The sequence below is a fragment of the Phacochoerus africanus genome, chromosome 3 (assembly GCF_016906955.1).
Source record: "Phacochoerus africanus isolate WHEZ1 chromosome 3, ROS_Pafr_v1, whole genome shotgun sequence".
NCBI lineage: Eukaryota > Metazoa > Chordata > Mammalia > Artiodactyla > Suidae > Phacochoerus > Phacochoerus africanus.
In genome coordinates this window covers 34,885,753-34,907,136 of record NC_062546.1, presented here as the reverse complement: position 1 = coordinate 34,907,136, position 21,384 = coordinate 34,885,753, and the positions used below count along the sequence as shown (strand labels likewise).

General features: G+C 44.9%; 1 protein-coding gene across 1 annotated transcript in view; it reads left to right on the top strand.

Moving 5' to 3' along the window:
* The window catches only part of CFAP61 (cilia and flagella associated protein 61), a 255,401-nt gene extending 236,974 nt beyond the window's left edge, over positions 1–18,427 (top strand). Inside the window, 2 exon segments of the mRNA XM_047771596.1 lie at positions 7,188–7,278; positions 17,955–18,427. Of these exon segments, the coding sequence (XP_047627552.1) occupies positions 7,188–7,278; positions 17,955–18,155 (292 nt within the window). The 3' untranslated portion in view covers positions 18,156–18,427.
* The last annotated feature ends 2,957 nt before the right edge of the window (positions 18,428–21,384 follow it).

Here is a 21,384-nt window from a genome sequence, read left to right as displayed (position 1 = left end):
ACAAGATAAAAACACACAAAAATAACTGAATGATGAGGAGCTAGGCAATCTAAAGATTGAAAAAGAATTCAGAATGATGAAAGTAAAGATAATCCAAGATACCGGAAAAAAGAATGGAGACACTGGGAGTTCCCATTGTGGCTCAGTGGTAATGAACCCAGCTAGTATCCATGAGGATGTGGGTTTGATCCCTGGCCTCACTCAGTGGGTTAGGGATCCCGCATTGCTGTGGCTGTGGCATAGGCTGGCAGCTGCAGCTCCGATTGGACCCCTAGCTTGGGAACTTCCATATGCCACAAGTGCAGCCCTAAAAAAGCAAAAAAATAATTTAAAAAAAAGAATGGAGGCACAGATCAAGAAGTTATAATAAATGTTTAACAAAGAGCTAGAAGATTTAAAGAACAAGCAACCTAAGATGAATTGTACAAGAAAATCCAATTTCCAAAGACTGTTTAGGCCAAAGCAAGGACACCTGTAGGTCCCACCCGGGGTGTCTGTCTGCAGCCTCAATAATGGGCCCTGATGTCTGTCACTTCCTTCCTTCTGTGTGTGCCATGTCCCCAGGAGAGACGAGGCCCCCCCACCCCCATGCTGCAGCACCCCCACCTCAGCCACGCTGCAGCCCACAGGTTGAGGCTCAGGGCTGGACATCACCTATGCCCGGGCCTTGCAGGAGGGCTGTGTCCATCACCGTGAGTCCAAGGTGCTGTGAGTACAGGAGAGGACATGTGCCACGTGGACATCATGGTCTCAGGACCCCAGCTGCACTTCCCCACCCCCAGGAAAAAAGGCAACCCTTCGGCCACCTTCCGTCTGGAGTAAATCTCCGTGCAGGTGTGAATGGCAGCTGGGGACCCTCTTGCCGGGTCCAGAAGAAAAACTGACTCTTATCACACCAGGAAAAAATGAGGATGCTTTTCATTAAAAAAAAAAAAAAAAAAAAAAGACCTGGGAAGAGGGGTGTGTTTCTTCTCTGCCCACCACCTCCCTCTTCTGAACCAGGGCATTCCTGGTTTGGCCTCACTCTTATGCATCTCTCTCTCCCTCCCTGCTGCCGCAGGCGCTGGCCTTGGAGTGGGGATCCAGACTTGAAAGAACACCACCCTTTTCCCACCTGTCTTTCCCTTCAGACACGCCGTTTCTCTAGAGCCCGCTGTGCGCACCCTCTCATGATACATCCCATCCCCTTGCTTTTCTCAGCATCCAGCGTGGCCAGTGGCTAAGCTGGTTCCCAGGTCCCCACCCAGCGGATGCAATTTTTGCTGATAAAATGGGCTGCATGATTGGACGAAGATGAGCTCCAGAGAAGTCTGATCAATTCCTTAATGATTGGACCACATCGACCAGTGAAGTGTTAATTCAGTTCCGCAAGTCGACATTGCCTGGGCCTTCATAGAAAAGCATATTCCTTGCACAGGTGATGGAGCTTGTCAAGTCCCCCTAATAAGTCAGACCAGCCACTGGCAGAATGAACGGAGGCAGGAACGTCTTATCTGGGCCCTGGAAAATCTGTACAAATTTGTTCTCACAGCTCTGTACCCATGAATTTTGTAATGAGGGCGCCATGTCTACACAGCTACGTGGAAGCCACATCATCGCCCTGCTCTTACCCAAGGCTCTCCTGAAGACGGCCAGGCGATCACAGAGGCTACTTGGTGGTTCCTGTTAGTCTTCCCATTTTGAATATAAATTGGGAAATAAGTTAATATTTGCTAGTTTAAAATTCACAACGTTCACGGAAACATACATTTCCCAGAGCTTATCACCAATGTCAGTTATCCACGACACTGGGGGCCATTAACGCAGCTCTGCCCCCCCATCCCACTACACCAACACCCCATGCCTTGGCAAGTTCCAGATGATCCTCTCATTTCGATAGAGAAGGAAAGAAACTAAAACACAGACATCATTCACTTTGGGACCGGGGGGAACTCAACCTAAAACTTTTTTTTTTAATTACTCGAATTTTATTACATTTATAGCTGTACAGCAATCATCACAACCAAATTTTATAGCATTTCCATCCCAAACCCTCAGTGTATCCCCCGACCCTCCAACCTGTCTCCTTTGGAAACCATAAGTTTTTCAAAGTCTGTGAGTCAGTATCTGTGCTGCATAGAAATTCACTGTGTCATTTTTTTAGATTCGACATGTCAGTGATAGCATTTGATGTTGGTGTCTCATTGTATGGCTAACTTCACTTAGCATGGTAATTTCTGGGTCCATCCATGTTGCTGCAAATGCCATTATTTCTTTCCTTTCCATGGCTGAGTAATATTCCGTTATGTATATGTACCACATCTTCTTTATCCACTCCTCTGTCGATGGACATTTAGGTTGCTTCCATGTCTTGGCTATTGTATGTAGTGCTGTAATGAACATTGGAATACAGGTGTCTTTTCAAGTCATGGTTTTCTCTGAAAAATGCCCAGGAGTGGGATTGCTGGATCAAATGGTAATTCTATTTTTAGTTTTCTGAAGAATCTCCATACTGTTTTCCACAAGTGGTTGCACCAATTTACATTCCCACCAACAGTGTAATAGGGTTCCTTTTTCTTCACACCCTCTCCAGCACTTACTATTTGTAGACTTTTGGATGATGGCTATTCTGGCTGGTATAAGGTGGTACCCATAGTGGTTTTGACTTGCATTTCTCTGTTAATTAGTGACATTGAACATCTTTTCATGTGTTTTTGGGCCATCTGTATGTCCTCTTTGGAGAATTGACTGTTTAGATCTTCTGCCCATTTTTGGATGGGGTTGTTTGTTTTTTTGGTATGGAGCTGCAGAAGGTGTTTATAAGTTTTGGAGATGAATCCTTTGTCAGTTGATTCATTTGCAAACATTTTCTCCCATTCTGGGGTTGTTTTTTCGTTTTGTTTAGGGTTTCCTTTGCTGTGCAAAAACTTTTAATTAAGTCCTATTTGTTTGTTTTTGTTTTCATTGTCATTACTCTAGGAGGTGGATCTGAGAAGATGTTGCTTTGACCTAAAACTTTTCTTAAAGTAAAATGTCCTTCTCACATACCTATATCAAAAGCAGATGATTTTCATGGTACTAAATGTTCTCGTTGATTGCAAAATGAGTTTGGTTCAATTCAGAGCTTTTCCAGTTTTAAGTATGAAGCCTGCTATGATTGTAGGATGATTTTGAGGAGGCCCACAGGGTCTGCACCACCCCAAACTCACTTTCACCCACCCTGAACGCGGTCACTGCAGCTGGCGCAGGAGCTCCCCATGGAGGGGAGGGAGAAGCAGCCTGGCCTGCCCTGCCCTGCAGGAAGTTCACCTGCTCCTTCAGTCTCCCCAGGACCAAGCTTGCTGGATGCTGGGGGCCCTATCACCTGCTGCGCATTAGAGGTTAAGACACACCCCGGACTGGCCCCCCTGCAGGGTCAGAAGTGTCCCACGTGGTGAAGTGGGCGGAAGCACTCAGGCCACAGTCAGCTCCAAGGAGGAGGTCTGCACTGGACTCGAACTTGGATGGCCGTGGGGAAGTGCGGGCGTGGATCAGGTCCTCTGGGCTGCCCACCAGGCAGGGAGGCCAGATGGAAGGTAAGGGTCTTAGAGTCTCTGTAGCGAGGAGGCAGCAGAGAGAGCAGCAGGCAGCCTGGACACAGCCCTGGAGCTGGGAGAAGCCTGAGCTGGACTCGGACCCCCTCTGGTCAGAACCACCCCCAGAGCTCCAGCCCCCAACCCTGTGCAGAGGAGGCCCCCCGGAAGCCCCCACGCCCACAGCTATTTGCAAAGGCAGTTGGCTGTGGCTTCCAGCACTCTAGCCCCCATGTGGCTCAGATGGCTGGTGTCGGGAGGCTCAGCTGGGCACCGCCTGCCATGAAGGTTAAGACAGATGTACAGAAGCACCCCCCCCCAATGTGGGAGGGCCCCACATGGAGGGGCTCCAAGATGTCGCACAGCTTCCCACATGGGCGCTGGCATTTCATGGCCCCTTGTAATGGCCTCGGGCATCATTGAAGCTGTAAGAAAAACAAGAAGGAACCTTCAGGAATTAGCCCGCTACTTTGGTTTTCAGGGCCTGGCTGCCACAGACAAATCCCAGGGACACTGGCCACAAACAGTTGGCTGCAGAGGTTATTACCTTCTGGGTTGTTGTCTTTTTGTTTTTGTTTTTTTGTCTTTTGAGGGCCTAACCTGTGTCATATGGAGGTTCCCAGGCTAGGGGTCAAATCAGAGCTGTAGCCACTGGACTACACCACAGCCACAGCAACAGCAACATCAAATCTGAGCCGTGTCTGCAACCTACACCACAGCTCATGGCAACACTGGATCCTTAACACACTGAGCGATGCCAGGGATTGAACCTGCATCCTCATGGATACCAGTCAGATTTGTTTCCGCTGAGTCACAAGGGGAACTCCGAGGCTGTTATCTTCCGGACAAGGGTCCCCAGGTGCTTAGTCACAGGAGGCAGTGATGGGAGAGTGAAAGAAGAAATTTCAGGCCTCCTGAGTCACTGGTCTGCAAACGACTCAATGTGCTGCGGTCCTCAAGTCTTTGGGCGCCGTCACTGGTGGACACTGCGTGGGAGGCCGTGAGTTCCAAAGCATTGGAATCTGCAAAGACATCCAACTTCCTCTTCCACCTCCATAGGCTCTGTGCAAATGGGCTTAGTAGCTATATTTTCAGAAGATTAAGGCCTCTCCAGTCTTCAGTGTTCAGCCTCGTGGATGGAGGCTGTGGGATGTGGGTGTCAGATGGTGGGCTGGAGCCCAGTGTGGGCAGCAGTCATGGGAAGAGAAGTGGAGTTGCCCCCAAGCACCTGCCTGGAGGCACATGATGAAGAGTCACAGACAGTACCACAGAGACGAGGGCTATGAGGGCGCTGGGCAGCGCCTGGAAAGTTGGAACAGGGCTGTGCTGGCGCCAGGAGAGCCAAGAGATGTGGTTGTGCCGCCTAGAAGGCTGTGGCTGGAGACCTGGAAACCAGGAGGGTGGGAACCCCTGATGCTGCCAGGGAAACCTATGGGAGGGGATGGGGGAGTCTCAACAACGGAGAAAAGATGGCCCCAAACTTAAAAGGGCCCACTGGTTTCTAACTTAGGCATTAGGATAGCTTCAATATTTGCGAGTCTATAATTCCCAGAAACTTTCCTGGGAGCTGTTTAACCCCAAGAGGCAGGGCCCAGCTCGAGTGTGTGAGCTTAGGCATCCCTGATGTTTTGCCAAGAAGCTGCCATCTCTGATGTGTCAGAACATCACCACCTGAGCTGATGCCTCCTGAGGTGGCCAGCCTGGCATTGGTGCCTTTGATCCAGGAATTGGAGGGGGTGGGGGTGTTGGATGTCAGCCTGGGTTTGTGGGGCCCAGAACCCCAGCTAGAGCTCCCACCAACTCTTTTTATTCAGGATGCAGCAGCCTTGGGTCACTCACAGCTCTGGGTTTCCACCAGTGCCCCTTTGAGGCCCTCCCTACTGCAGGGCTCGGCCAGACCACCCTGTGAGCCTGGCCCATCCACAGTGCTCCCACTCCTCCCAGTGAGGCCTCTCTTTCATAGTGCTGCCCATCACGGGGCATTTTGCAGAATCTTGTCACCTATTTATTTAGCAGAACTTTATTAATGAAAGACCAGTTGGGGCCAGGCAGTATCGAGCAGATACCATGCCTTGTGCAATGCATGCATTAATCACTCCTTCCTTCATCCAGTGAACATCTACAGGATGCCTAATGCTGAGCTAGATGGCCATGGAGCAGTTATCCCGCACATCTGTGTGGTCTCTGCCTCCAGGAGCATCTTTCCCACCCATCATCTTCTGAATCTCTGTTCCCTGAGAGTGGGGCACACCCCTGCCTCTGGGCCTTTGCACCTTCTGTTCCAGGAAGGCTCTTTCCCTGATCTCTACGTGGCTCACTCTCCCCTTTCCCTTGGGCTTCGCTCACTAGGTCACTGCCTTAGGGGTGAGCCTTGCTCTCCCATTCCTGCTTGATTTGTGTCTCCTCCTAAGCAGTTCTCACTGATAGGCGGTCTGTGGATATCTTGATCGCTTGGATATAGGCTTCATGTTGGCAAGGACATTTGTCCGTGTTGGCCTCTGCTGTCTTCCCTGTCCCCAGAACAGTGCTGGGCACAGGATGGGTATGGGTGAATATTTGTGGAATTAATAGTTGGATGAATATATGACCTGAACGACGAAGTAGATAGTTAAGCATAAAATTAGGTCATATTCTGGTCCAGGGAGCATTGGTAGGTACTCAGTGATGTAGCCAAGTGCCAGGCTGATCTACACATGCTGTCACTGCCCTTGTCCTTTAATGCCTTGGCATTCCTGGGACTCATTACCTCCTTCCTAAGAATTAGCTTCAAGCCCCAGAAACCAGAAGTTTCTTGTCTGCACATGGATACGGGTTTCTCTTCCTGTGCACACCCAAGACATCCACTAATAGTCCCAGGAACTACAGACTCACACCCGGAGAGCAGAACCCACACTGTCTGTCCACATGTCTCTAATCCCGAAGCTAAGTTTCCTGTTCCGAACCCTACTTAGCACTAGAACAAAGTACGAGTGAAAATACCAGCAAGTGTTCTTGGTTCTTCCAAGAATGCATCACATATCCAGCAATCCCCTGTGCCTAACGGATGGCCGTACTGTCCTCCGCGTAAGAAAGCATTCGTTCAAACAGTTTTCAGGGCAAAGTGAGCAAATCCGGCCACCTAAAGAACAGCTCCCCAAAGAGAGATCCAATTAAGTGTCCGTGCAGTTGCCCGAAGAGCGTGTTGCAACACCGAGGTGGCCTGTTTTTCTGGTCATTATTAATCCAGAAGCCTTAATGATGAACAACATTGGTGTTATTGTCTACCCAAATTTAATTTCTTTATGCAGCAGTTCAGTTAATCCTGCAATCTGTTTTTCTCAAACGAGGGCAGATAATGGAGACACCGTTCTTTACAAGTCTTCAGGCTTTTAAATTCTGATAAAATCAGGATTCTTCACTGGGTCTTGCCCCAGCTCTGAATTAAACCACTTTAAATGTAATTATGGAGCCTGGCCTTACATCAGGGACATCCATTTACAAAATTGATTGGCTAGGCTGTTCCACAAGGCATTTCATGAGCAAACGATTGCAAAAGGGCCAGGACTGTAATTTATAAAGGCAAAAGAAGCAGGTAAATACTTTATTAGTGGTAATGAGAAGGTTTCCAGCTAACTGAATCTTTTCTTTCCTCACCAGCTACTTCACGGAGCCCTGGTGCATGGCCCTCTTTCACGATCGTTTTATTGATCTCAGGAAAGAGTTACGCCAAATCTTATCCTCCAAGGAGGTAAGAATGATTAACGGATTCATGGGTTATTCCTTGCAAATTAGAAGCAGTTACAGTTGTTGATCATTTAGACTTTTCCCTACTTTCCCACTTTATGGCTTTATATTTTTTAATTAATGAATTGTATTACACTTATAGGTGTACAACAATCGTCACAACCAAATTTTACAGCATTTCCATCCCAAACCGTCAGTGTTACTCTTAGAACCAACTGTAGTTGATATAAACAAACTATGGAGTGGGTCAACCTAGACAATGATATTTTAAGGAAAGTGGATTATTTAAATCTTTTACGAGGGGCAAAATTCTTTCCCTTCGGGTAACTACGGTAACTACTTTCACATTATTAGCTAACTGTGTTGGCTGAAGGCAGGGCACGAGTTGCACCTCCTTGCCCCTAGGGGGCCAAGCTTGCATTCCTATGGTTTCTGTGTGTTATCTGCCAGCCATTCGTTAAACATTTGTGTGCGGGTGTTCTAAAGATGTCAAGGGAAGGAGTTCCCATCGTGGCGCAGTGGTTAACGAATCCGACTCGGAACCATGAGGTTGCGGGTTCCGTCCCTGGCCTTGCTCAGTGGGTTAAGGACCCAGTGTTGCCGTGAGCTGTGGTGTAGGTTGCAGACGCAGCTCGGATCCCGCGTTGCTGTTGCTGTGGCTCTGGTGTAGCCCAGTGGCTATAGCTCGGATTCAACCCCTAGCTTGGGAACCTCCATATGCCACAGGAGAGGCCCAAGAAATGGCAAAAAGACAAAAAAAAAAAAAAGGATGTCAAGAGAAGTCAAGATGTCCACACAGACTCCTTTTATAACTGAAACTTCTTTCTCAAAGCCATACGGGGAGTTCCCTGGTGGCGCAGCAGGTTAAAGATCTGGCATTGTCTCTGCAGTGGCTCGGGTTCAGTTCCTAACCCAGAAACTTCCATATGCCTCAGATGCAGCCAAAAGAGAAAAAAAAAAAAAAAAAAAAAAAAAACCATACAGGATTAACTGGAGCTTAGGTTACATAGCCCCCAAGCTCCCTACTTGGCAAGAAATTTGGCTCTGCAATGTAAATAGTAAAATATTTGTGAAACTTTTAAATTATTTTTTCAATACTAGAGTCCTTACAAGAGTTATGGGAAGTGTACACCTCTGGTCAAGTGTCCATTCTAGATTCTTCCTTGACTCCCTCAGACAAGGGCTGGAGCTTGGCTTGCATTCCGCCTCGTCTGACTATCTATAAACAGGCAGGTCCTGCGTCTCTGTGTTGCCTCCACCTGGAGCACCCTGGCCCCTCGCAGGTCCCCATGATATGAGCTTCCACACTGGACACACAGATGCAGCCCATGCACCCGGGCCTCTCCTTCTAGCGCCACACACCCCACCCCTGAAGCACAGCAGGGACCTCCAAGGTTGGGGTTACCATCATCACCATCTCCTTCACTGATGAGGAGCCTTTAAGGACCTGCCATTGGTCACACCACTCAGATTCCCACTCCAAAGCCAAGGGCATCAGCACTGAGCCAGAGTGGTGAGTTGGTACCCTCTCTGCATTGCTCCACCCCTGCTCAGTTTCATCCCTGGGGTCCCAGCCGGGAGTGTCATGTAATTTTTTTTTTAAATGTTATTGAAGTATAGTTGATTTACAATGTTGTGTTGATTTCTACTACCCAGCAAAGCAACTCAGAGATGATACATAGATAGATAGATAGATAGATAGATAGATAGATAGATAGATATTCTTTTTCATATTCTTTTCCATAATGGTTTATCATAAGATGTTGAATATAGTTCCCGGCATAACTTTCTAATCTGAAGTAGATTCAGATTGGGAAAAAACAGGTTCCTACCTACATAATAGGAACCAGGCAGGGTATGTGCATAAGGGGAGCAGAAGGGCTGATGGCTAAAGAGCCAGGTCAGCCCCGACGAGCAGCATGCACATCAGAGGTAAGAAGAGTAGCACGCTGAGATATAAGATGTTACAGGTCAGACAGGTCTGTGGGGAAGTGAGTCCATGCCGAGACCAGCTCAGCAAGTTAGGGCTGAAGAACGGGTGCTGTGAAACTTAAGGAAAAAGTTAACATAAAACAAGGGGGGAGGGGGAGGGCAAGAGTGCCACCTCAAGAAAACACTGCTTTTATTGTGCTCTTTAGGGTTGCCTCAAGAGAGAAGGGAGCTATAGATGCAGGATATAGTTTTGTTTTTTATAAGTTCTTTTATTATTTTAAAAGTCACATAGCTGGTAGATGGTTAAGCTTTTATTCTGACCTTTAGGCATGTAACAATCATTAGGATTTGAGGAAGCTTGGCGTTAGCTATCTATGCATAACATTCTAGAGAATCATCACTGTGCTTCCACAAAAGGCATGCCTATCTGCGGCAACCCCCCCCCCCCCCCCCCGCCGCCCTGTGCCTAGGTTTGCACTTTGGTTCCCTTTGCTAATGCATATTCTGCTAACGACCACTCATAAACCACTTGGGGCCATGAGGTTCCTCTTTCTCTTATTCTTAAGAGGACATATCATGCTGTGCAAACAGCGTGCCAATCTGCACAGGTCAGGTGTGCCTAGACCAATGCATTATGTCCTCATTCAGCTGACCTTATGAATAACTTATGCCAGCACTGTGACTGTTTTGCAAGCAGGAAGATGGGGTAAAGTAAAGCAGGACAAGATGGAGTTTTCAGCAAAGAGGCTAAGAAAATATTGTAGAAATATGTCTTGTGACAAGTCCACATTAAAACATGACCCCAAGCTGGAAGCCTGGTTCACACAGAACTTCGCTCAACTCCGCAGGTCCCACCTCTCAAAGTGTAATCCGCACTGCTGCCCCAAAGCAAAGAGTCATCACGTCAAAACTCTGTGCCTAAATCCTTCTAAACCCCAGATCTGAGCTCCTCAGTTAAACTTTTGCATGGAGCCGGGGGGTTTTAGGCATCAAGCTTAAAAGCGAAGCTTGCCGTTCATGTTCATAAGTACATTGTCAAATGCAATGACAGTGGCTCCTCATGACACGCACTGAGACTCCACAACCCTCTAGTCACGAGAAGATCTCTGCTCTGGGTCAGTCTGCAGTGCCTAAACTTAGCCTGGACAGTGGGCCCTGGCAGCTGAGCAGGTAGGGCAGAGGTGGCCTTTACAGAAGATGCACTAAAGGGCTCCCAGCCATCCTTGTGGGCTCTCGAGATTTGCAGAAAGGGGAACCTCTGTAAGAAGAGCCTCCACTGGGGGATTGTTCTGACATTGGGCAGGTATAACGGCCACATGCTGGGACCTGCAGCGGTGTCTGTCTGTAGCTCATATCCCCATGGAACAAGAGCTCAGAGCTGGGGGGAGAGAAGTGGGGGCTTGTGTGCAAGCACAAGGCACAGAAGAATGGCTCCAAGTAAGTGCCATCCACCAAAAGTCAGAGTGATGGAGACAATTTCGGTGGGGACAGGCCAACAGTGGAAGTGATAGTCACACAAACAGACATGTGAAAATTTCCCTGAAGAGTCTGCTAATAGAAAATAAAGCAGATGGGTTTCACTAAAGAATAACAGACATTTCCCCTGTGGCACAATGGGATCGGCGGCATCTTGGAAGCCTTGGGATGCAGGTTTGATCCCCGACCAGGCACGGTGGGGTAAGGATCGGGCACTGCCACAGCTGAGGCTTAGGTCGTGACTGCAGCTCTGATCTGATCCCTGGCCCAGGAGCTCTATATGCTGTGGGCAGCCAAAAAAAGAAAACAATAATAATAATAACAGTAATTCCCTTTCTCAAATATTGAGGTGATGTTACCCATTTAATTTCACTTTCTACCTTGTCTTCAGGGAAGTACAGAAGTTCAGTGCCATTAACTATGATGTCCTAGAGCTCGTTTTATTGATTTTTCCTGCCCTCCACATGTGGAGAAAGAAAGAAAACAGTATTATCTGTGACTGTCATTATAAGTCATATATAGATTATAAATCTGTATATGATTTATTCTTTTAAAAAGATCATTATAAGACATCTCAGATTCTTTTGTGGAAACAAAAAGGGGAAGAGATTATAAACCCACTGGTATTGCATTTGGCCGAAGAGTCACTGACCAGGTTGAAATTTTGATTGGGAAAATCATCCGTCAAAATTCTCTAAGAAAGCTGTAACAATAATATATGAACATCAGGAGTTCCTGTTGTCGTGCAGTGGAAACGAATCTGACCAGGAACCATGAGATTGTGGGTTTGATCTCCAGCCTCGCCCAATGGGTTAAGGCTCTGGTGTTGCTGTGAGCTGTGGTGTAGTTTGCAGATGTGGCTCGGATCCTGCATTGCTATGGCCAGCAGTTGTAGCTCCAATTAGACCCCTAGCCTGGGAACCCCCATATGCCGAGGATGCAGCCCTAAAAAGCATGATGATAATAATAATAATCATAGTAATATATGAACAACAGAACCACACATCATATGAAGTAAATATTGATAGAATTGGAAAAACCCGTTTTAAAATAATAATTGGCAAAGTTCCCTGGTAGTGAAGTGGGTTAAGGATGCGGCATTGTCACTGCCGTGGCTCAGGTCACTGCTGTGGTGAGGGTTCAGTCCCTGGCCCCAGAACTTCCACATGCTGCAGACACAGCCAAAAAGAGTTGGAGAATTTAGTATCTCACTTTTAGTAATGGATAGAACCACCAGAGAGAAGAGTAAAAAAGAAATATAGGACTTGAAGAGCACTCTAAATCAACGAGACCTAATAGATATATACAGAGTACTAAACCCAATAGCAGTGAGATGCACGTTCTTCTCTACTGCACATGGAATGTTCTCCAGGACAGGCCACCAAATGAGTATCAGTACATTTTAAAAGATTTAAATCATATAAAGTATATTCTCCAACTACAATGAAATGAAGCTAGAAATCACCTAAAAACTGAACAACAGATTCTTTGTTTTTTTAATAATGATTTTTATTTTTTCCATTATAGCTGATTTACGGTGTTCTGTCAATTTTCTACTCTACAGCAAGGTGACCCAGTCACACATATATGTATACATTATTTTTTCTTCCATTATCATGCTCCATCATAAGTGACTAGACATAGTTCCCAGTGCTACACAGCAGGATCAGGATCTCACTGCTTATCCATTCATGGCAATAGTTTCCATCTATTAACCCCAAATTCCCAGTCTATCCCACACCCTCCTCCCCACCCCCTTGGCAACCACAAGTCTGTTCTCCATGTCCATGATTTTCTTTTCTGTGGAAAGGTTCATTTGTGCCTTATATTAGATTCCAGTTATAAGTGATATCATATGGCATTTGTCTTTCTCTTTCTGACTTACTTCACTTAGTATGAGAGTCCCTAGTTCCATCCATGTTGCACAAATAGCATTATTTTGTTCTTTTTTATGGCTGAGTAGTATTCCATTGTGTATATATTACCAAATCTTCTTAATCCGGTCATCTGTCAATAGACATTTAGGTTGTTTCCATGTCTTGGCTATTGTGAATAGTGCTGCAATGAACATACAGGTGCATGTGTCTTTTTCAAGGAAGGTTTTGTCCAGATATATGCCCAAGAGTGGGATTGCTGGGTTATATGGTAATTCTATGTATAGTTTTCTAAGGTACCCCCATACAGTTTTCCATAGTGGTTGTACCAATGTACATTCCCACCAACAGTGCAGGTGGGTTCCCTTTTCTCCGTACCCTGTCCAGCATTTTGAACAACAGATTCTTGAGCAACTTCTTTGGTTTCAAAGAAGAAACCCAATGGGATATTAGAAGTACTTAGAGGCAAATGAAAATAAAAACACAACAGATCAAAATTTATGGGATGCCACTCTAAATCAACTGTACTTTAATTAAAAAAAACTTATGGGATGTATAGTGGAAACAGTTTTTAGAAGGAAACTTATGGCTGTAAATGCTTACAGTGAAAAAAATAAAAAAGGAAAGACCTCAAATCAATAACATAATTTAGGAACTAGAGGAACTAGAAAAAGAACACCAAACTAAACCCAGTGCTAGCAAAAAGAAGGAAATAATAAACATTACTATAATAGTGTTTAGATAAATGAAACAGAGAATAGGGAAATGAGAGAAAATTGATGAAACCAAAAGTTAGCTCTTTGAAAAATCAACGAAATTAATAAAACTTTAGCTAGATTGACCAAGAAAAGTTTCAAATTCTTAATGAAATGAAAGTGAGGACATTTCTACCCACCTTACTGAATTAGTAAAGGTTTGAAAAGAATACTATAAACAATTGTATGCCAACAAAATAAATAATCTAGATGAAATAGAAAAATTCATAGAAATACACAAACTACAAAAATTGACTGAAGGAGTTCCCACTGTAGCACAGAGAGTTGGGAATCTGACTGCAGTGGCTTGGGTTGCTGCAGAGGTTTAGGTTCCTAGCCCAGTGCAGTGGTTTCAAGGATCCAACATTGTCACAGCTGGATTCAGTCCCTGGCCCAGGAACTCAAATATGCTGCAGGAACAGTCATAAAAAAAAAAATGATTTGAAGAAATGGAAAATCTCAACATACCTATAACAAGTAAAGGTATTGAATCAATAATCAAAAATTTCTCCACAAAGAGAATCCAAGATTAGATGGCTTCATTGCTGAATTCTACCAAACATTTGAAGAAGAATTAACACCAGTCTTTCTCAAACTCCTCCAATAAATTATGAGAGGAAGGAGCGCTTCCTAGCTCGTTCTATGAGGCCAGTATTACCTTGATACTAAAGCCAAAGACATAAAAAGAAAAGAAAACTATAGAACAATATCCCTTAGGAATTTAGAAGCAAAAATCTGCAAAAGAATACTAGCAAGCTAAATTCAGCAGCACATTAAAAGCATTATACAATGTGACAAAGTGAGCTTTACCCCAGGAATGTAAGAGTGGTTCAGCATATGAAAATTAATCAATGTAATACACTGCATTATAAAATGAAATGTGGGGAAGTGCTGTAATCCCAACTGATGCAGAAAAAGCATTTGACTAATCAAACATGCTTTCACAGTAAGAACACTAAAACCCCCAGGAATAGAAGGAAACTGCCCCAATCTAATAAAGAATATTCATGGAAAAAACCCACAGCTAAAATCATGGTCAGTAGGGAAGACTGAAAGTTTTACCTCTAAGATATGGAAAAGACAAGGATGCTTGCTTTCCCCATTTACATTCACCCTTGTACTGGAAGTTCCAACCATAGCAATTAGGCAGGAAAAAGAAATAAAAAGCACCCATATTTGAAAGAAAAATTATCTCTAGTCTCAAAGGGCATGATTTTATACAAAGAAAATCCTAATAATATTCGAGCTAATAGATGGAGTCAGCAAAGTTATAGGATACAAGATCAACACACAGTAATCAGTTGTGTACATTAGCAATCAATAATCCAAAATGAGATTTAAAAAATTCCATTTACAGTAGCATCAAAAAGAATGAAATACATGGGAATAAATTTAAGCAAGGAGGCGCAAGACTTGTGCACTAAGAAGCCGCAAAGCATGTCTGAAAGAAATTAAAAAGATCTTAATAATGAAAAGACATCTGTGTTCATGGACTTGAAGACTTAATATCGTTAAGCTAGGAATATTATGCAATACAATCTATACATTCAATGCAATCCTATAAAAAGAGCCCATGATATATTTTTAGAAATGGAAAAAATCATTCCTAAAGTTTGTATGGAAATGCAGGGGACTCCAAAATGACTCAAGAAGAAATAGAAAATCTCAACAGACCTATAACAAGTAAAGGTATTGAACCAATAATCAAAAATTTCTCCACAAAGAGAATCTAAGACTAGATGGCTTCATTGATGAATTCTACCAGACATTTGAAGAAGAATTAAAATAATTTGGGAAATAAAAAAGGCTGAAGGACAAACACTTTGCAATTTCAAAACTTAATACAAATCAACAGTATCCAAGACAGTATGGTACTTGCATAAGAACAGACATATAGATCAATGGAATAGAATTAAGAGCCCAGAGTAAACCCCCTTACATGAAAAGACGTTAACATCATGAATCATTGTGGAAATGCAAAGCAGAGCCACAATGAGATACCACTTCATACCCAAATAATGAGTATTGTCAAGGATGTGGAAAAATTGGAACTCTCATACATTGCTGATGGGAATGTAAAATTATTCTGCAGTTGCTGTGGAAAAATGGTTGGATTTTTCCTGAAAACTTACCAACAGAATTACTATATGACCTAGCTATTGCACTCTTAAACACACACCCCAAAGAAGTGAAAATCAGTACCCAAACCAATATTTGGCTATGAATGTTTATAGCAGCTTTGTTCAGAATTACAAGAAGGAAGAAAGGAACCCAAGTGTCCATCAACAGACCAATGTGGTCTATCCACACAACAGAACATTCTTCTGCCATAAAAGAAATGAAATGCTGATACATTCTAGAAAGTGGGTGAACGTCAAACATTAACGGACAGAAGCCGACGCAAAAGGTCATGTGTCGTACGGAGGAGAGAGCTGCTCACAGATGAGCATGTTGGGAGGGGACGTGGTCATCCTGGGGCAGGGGGATGGTCATCCTGAGGGGGGTGTCATCCTAAGTTGGGAGGTGGTCACCCTTGGAGGGGAGGTTGTGACATGGGGAGAGGAGGTGGTCACATTGAGGGGAGGCTGGTTATCTTGAGTGGGGAGGTAGTCACACTATGAGAGCAAACATACAAAACCCTATTTATTCTTAATTCAAAGGTTCCATTTGTGACCTTACACCCTCTGCCCCAGTGTTAGCACTGCATCTTACAACATGGGCCTCAAATCTCCTATAATTTTTGTATATTCATTGTTTATGTTTGATACATTTTTTCCAAAAAGGGGAGAAAGAACCAACCTTGTATAGACGGCATATGAGCTTGGACACTCAGGTGTTTCAGCATCTCGAGTATTTGGTTTTGGGCCTCACTGGCCATTCTCTCCCTCACTGTCTTTGTGGAGCCGACTTGAAGTCCTGGACCCCCACTGAGTGCTCTTCCAAGTGATGGTAGAATCCCCCACTCCTGGCAATGTCTTGCCTAAATAGCCAAGTGGTCATTGCCTTATGTCTCCATATAGTTTGAATCTATTTTTCTATCTATAAGTTCTTACTATTAATAAATTAAGGAACCAAATTCATGGTTACTGGAGGGGAAATCGTGGGGCGGGAGGGATAAATTAGGGCTTGGGATTGACATACAGACACCACTGTGTATAAAACAGAAAGGTAACAAGGACCTACTGTGCTGCACAGGGTAATCCACTCAATACTGTGTAATAACCTATATTGGAAAAGAATCTGAAAAAGAATGGATTCATGTATATGTATAACTGATTTATTTTGCTGTTCACCTGAAACAAATACAACTTTCTAAGTCAAATATATACCAATAAAAATTGGTTTTTATTTCAAAATTAATGATCCAGGGAGTTCCCATCATGGCTCAGAGGTTAATAAATCTGACTAGTATCCATGAGGACACAGATTCGATCCCTGGCCTCACTCAGTGGGCTAAGGATCCAGCATTGCCATGAGCAGCAGAGGGGTTGCAGACTCGGATCAGATCCCGCATTGCTGTGGCTGTGGTGTAGGCTGGCAGCAGCTCTGATTCAACCCCTAGCCTGGGAATCTCCATATGCCATAGGTGCAGCCTTAAAAAGACAAAAAAAAAAAAAAAATCAAGTAGAACTCTGCAAACTATTCCTTTCTTTTGCCATTAAAAAGGGGTTACTGGAAGTTCAAATAAATATACCATCAAAGGGCACCATTCTTTAGGGTAATTTTCAGTTATTGTGGTGTTCAGAAAGCACACAGCTCAAACCTTAGTCAAGTGTTTTTTATGACAATCCGCCTATATTTGGACAGATAGGTGAGGACACAAATACGGTAAAATCTTAACCCAGTGGAGTGTATACAAGTACCAGCTGTACAGTTCTCTCAACTTTTAACACTTTCATTTCATAATAAAATATGGGGAAAATCTCCATGATATTATAAATATGCACAGCATATGATCCTCAACTTCAAATAACTGTATCCTTGCTAAGCCCCATCCTTAATGACATCAATGAAATTTGACTTTATGAGCAATTTATTCTGGGGGTTTAAAATTCCCATTTCTTGGGGACGCTAACCAAGTAAAGTAAGTCATCTAGGAATTTTCGTGTAAAAATGTTTAATCGCTTCCTTTCCTTGTTTTGAAACAAGCCTGATCTACCAATAATTTTTACCTGGAAATTAAAAGCTTAAAATATTGTCCTTGCTGAATCTTGAAGACATTGTGCTAAGTGAAATGAGCCAGTCACAAAAAGACAAATTGTGTTCGATTCCATTTATACAAGGTGCGCTAAAATAGTCAAAGGCACAGAGACAGAAAGGACAAGGGTGGTTGCCAGAGGCTAGGAGGATGGGGGTGGGAGTTCGTGATTCATAGAGAATTTGGGAGGATGAGAACTTTTTGGAGATGGATGGTCGTGATGGCGGCCCAACAATGTGAATGTCCTTGAGGCCTCTGACTGCACACTTAAAAATGGTTAAAGTGGTAAATGTTATGCTATGTGTGCTTTGCCACAGGCAAAAAAATAATAACAATAATAATAATAATCAAGGAAAAAAAAAAGACCAACCTCGGGGCGTCTTGGTGAAACTGTCCTCTTATTACAGAGTAATTTCAGCATCTGGCCCCTTACTGTATTTCCCAGGAAGAAAACTTTCCTTCCATAGACGAGATAGCGCGTCAGATCGAAGATGAGGAAATTAACCTGCGGGAGAAGCCCAGGAAATACCTCGAAAGAGTTTTCCAGGAAACCATCTACAAGCCCTTGGTGAAGAAGAGCATCCTTGACTTCCTGCGCTATAATCACTACCACTTGCCCATGTACGCGTGGCCAGGCATCATTTAGCCCGTGGCCACAGTCTCCACTTGATTGTTTCCGGGAAGTGCTATGTAGAAGCAGGAAACCTCTCAGAAGCCCTCTGGACCACCGGGCACCTTCCTGGTTGGTCCTTTCTTCTCCGCGTCCAGCTTGGCCTGTAGTTTCCCATCGTCCCAGTAGGTGGCGCACGGCGGTGCGTCTCGACTCTGGGGCGGGGAGACGCTTTACTAACACCACCAAGCGTGTTCCTGGGCAGAATAACCCATTTTAGCAATAAAATGAGATGGGACTGTGTAAAACTTGTTTTCCACTCAGGTGTAATTCTGTTTGATTTCCTGAGAAGCCCTGCCCCAGTGCTGTTAGTCCTTCATGTGTTTACCCGGTCATCCTTGTGGGTGATTAAAAAAGAAAAAAAGAAAATTGTGTGCCCAGGATGGAAAATTAGTCAAACAGATGACAGGAAATTAACTCTGTAACCCAACATCAGAAGGACTGATTGCATAGGAAAGTTTACAGGAACTTTTAAAATGAGGAGGCAGCTATCCCAGCCCCTGTGTTTCTACTTCCTATTTCCAGATCATGAGCGTAAATGCACCAAAAAACTGGAACGACCAACACAGGTTCATGCACAGGTTTAGGTTAGAGAACGGCGATAGGAAATTAATCTAGATCATTTCCTTTGACCCTGAGCACTGTATCTGGGCCCTTTGGCACATGTCACCTGTAATGTGGGTCAGAAGCCCTATTTCTTATAAATATGGCATATTAAGTGCTTTATTGGATTCAGGAACATGTGGACTCAGAAACAGCACATAAGACTGTTTTCATTTATTTGGGCCTCTTTTAGCGGATAGTGTGGCACAATTGGAGTCCGAATTTTTCATCAGCAGGGTTTAAAACGGGCTTTCATGGGCATGGTCCAGTTTTTGTTCATTTTTTGGTATTTACGTTAACATTTAGCAAAAGTTGGCACAATTACAATGACTACACAGCTCTTTGGAGGATAAGTCAAAGTTGGCATTTCAGAATTATACACCCATTAACAAACTGACACTTCTCAAAAATAAAATGGTTCTGGAACACCAGACTGCCATTTTTCTAAGGCAGACTTGCAATTTTCCAAAAGCAAGCAATAAACTCCATTAATTCCTGCACACGTATGTTTTACACAAACACCAGGGTCATTTAGAGGGAGTGCCCCGCTCTGGCCATATGGTACAAACTGTAACTCAAATGGAGAACAATTGAACAATCGCTACTGGTCTTCTCTTCAAACTGCAAACCCAACGCACAAGGATCCATATTTCAGGGCCTGCAAATGAATAAGTGAGCTCAAGAAACTTTCCTTCTCCCACCCCTTCCCCTGAGAGGCCCTGGGTCAAATTCATCAGCAAATGGAGTGAGTTTCTGTGACAGGCCCTGGGACCTTGGGTGGAGAACCACAGAACAACCAGTCAGAGGATCAACAGTTACAATTTCTGTGACCAAGTACTACCATTAGAAAGCTTCTGGTGACATAAAAGTGAGTCCATATGACAATGCCAAACTTAATGTCAAATCATGCATAAATTTTATAGTCAGTTTTCCTCTGCTGCTTTTTGAAAAAGTAGTCTTGGGTCTCCATAGGCATCATGGCAGATTCAACAAGTCTTAAATAGAATGCCAAGTGTATTGGATGAAGTTACTAATCACTGCCCTATACTCAGAAAGTGAGTGATTTCCTGAATCTAGGCAGGGATTTTAGCACATACCTGCGAACTCGAGCATTTTATCACTAAGGGACACTTTCTCTGAGAATAAGAGATGAACCCCAGAGTCGTTGATCATAGCTTGAAGCTGGCTGTTTTAAGGACGTCAGGAAAATAAAGATGTCCTGGCAAAGAAAAGGCTTCAGAAAGGCCAGTATTTAGACTTCTCTCCGGAAGCCCAGGCATGGCTTCCCTAAAGATGTAGATGGCAGAAGTCCCCGCAGCAGTTCAGCTTGTGCTGCTCCTGCTCGGCTGGCAAATCTTGAGCTCTAAGCTGATCTTGGAATTCTTTGGTTTTGAAAACAGAATACCGACAAGAAAACACCAAAGTTAAATTTCCCACATCATATTCCCCCAAATCACATGCAACAACCATGCCTCACAGATGCCTCTGATGACCTCCTGACATATGTTGCTTTGTACTAGAAGTGGCCACCTCCTTTCCAAAAATGGCTCCTGAAGTTCCACCCAAATATTCCAGGAAGGGAAAGGAAAATAGAAGATAATGTGGTCCAGAAAAGGGAACACTGCTCGGAGGAGAAAATGTACAGCCAGCCAATCAATATTTACCCTCAGAAGAGGGTGTGTGTGTGGGTGTGTGTGTGTGTGTGTGAGAGAGAGAGAGAGAGAGAGAGAGAGGGAAGAGAGAGCGCGCACGGGTGCACGGTGCACCCGGCTGAGTGTTAGCCAAGGAGCAGGGAGAAGGGCTCGAAAGTCGCCGCATGCGAGGAGCTGTTGATTGTTTTCTGGTTGAGAGGAGAGGTGATGATAAGGCTGGGATAAAGTGCGCGCCGGGCCGGGCGGGAGCGGCAGCTGTATGCTAATACTCGCAGAAACCAGCCTCCGAGTCCCCCATTAAAGCAGGCGGCCAGGAGGCCACACATCACTGAACAAATAGGCTCTCTCTAGACAAATAAAATAACACACGTTGGCCTTCGAGAGGGGGAGAGGAGTGGGGGAGTGGGAGGAGAGTGGGAGAGAGGAGAGGGGGGTGGGACACTGAAGGAAAGGGGGTGGAGGGGGGAGGGAGGGGGAAGGAGATTGTGATGGGGGAGACAGGGAGATGGGGAGAAAGGAGGACGTGGACGGTTGAGGGGGTGAGGGTCGGGGGTAGGAAGACCACGAGGAAGAGAGGGATAGGGGAAGAAGGAGAGAGAGGAAGAGGTGGGATGGGGAGGGCAGAGAGGGGCAGGGGGAGAGAGAAGGGAGCAGCCTGGAAGGGGGGGAGGAGGAGTGGGGGGGGGAGGACAAGGAGGAAGAGAGCAGGAACAAGGACACCCAAACCCAAGGGCAGGAGCAGGACAGGGGGAACTGAGGCCCAGGTGGACAGCTCGCCCCTCTGGCCCCCTTGCGCCCTGCCACCTGTCCTTGTGCCCTGCGGCAAGCAGGCGAGGAAGAGGGGAAGGGAGAGGGTCGGAACCGCCGTGGCCTTTCTGGTCAGTTTTGCTGGGTCTTCTCTGCCCTTCCTGAGGCCCGGGAGCGCGGAGAGCAGGGCCACCGTCACAGGT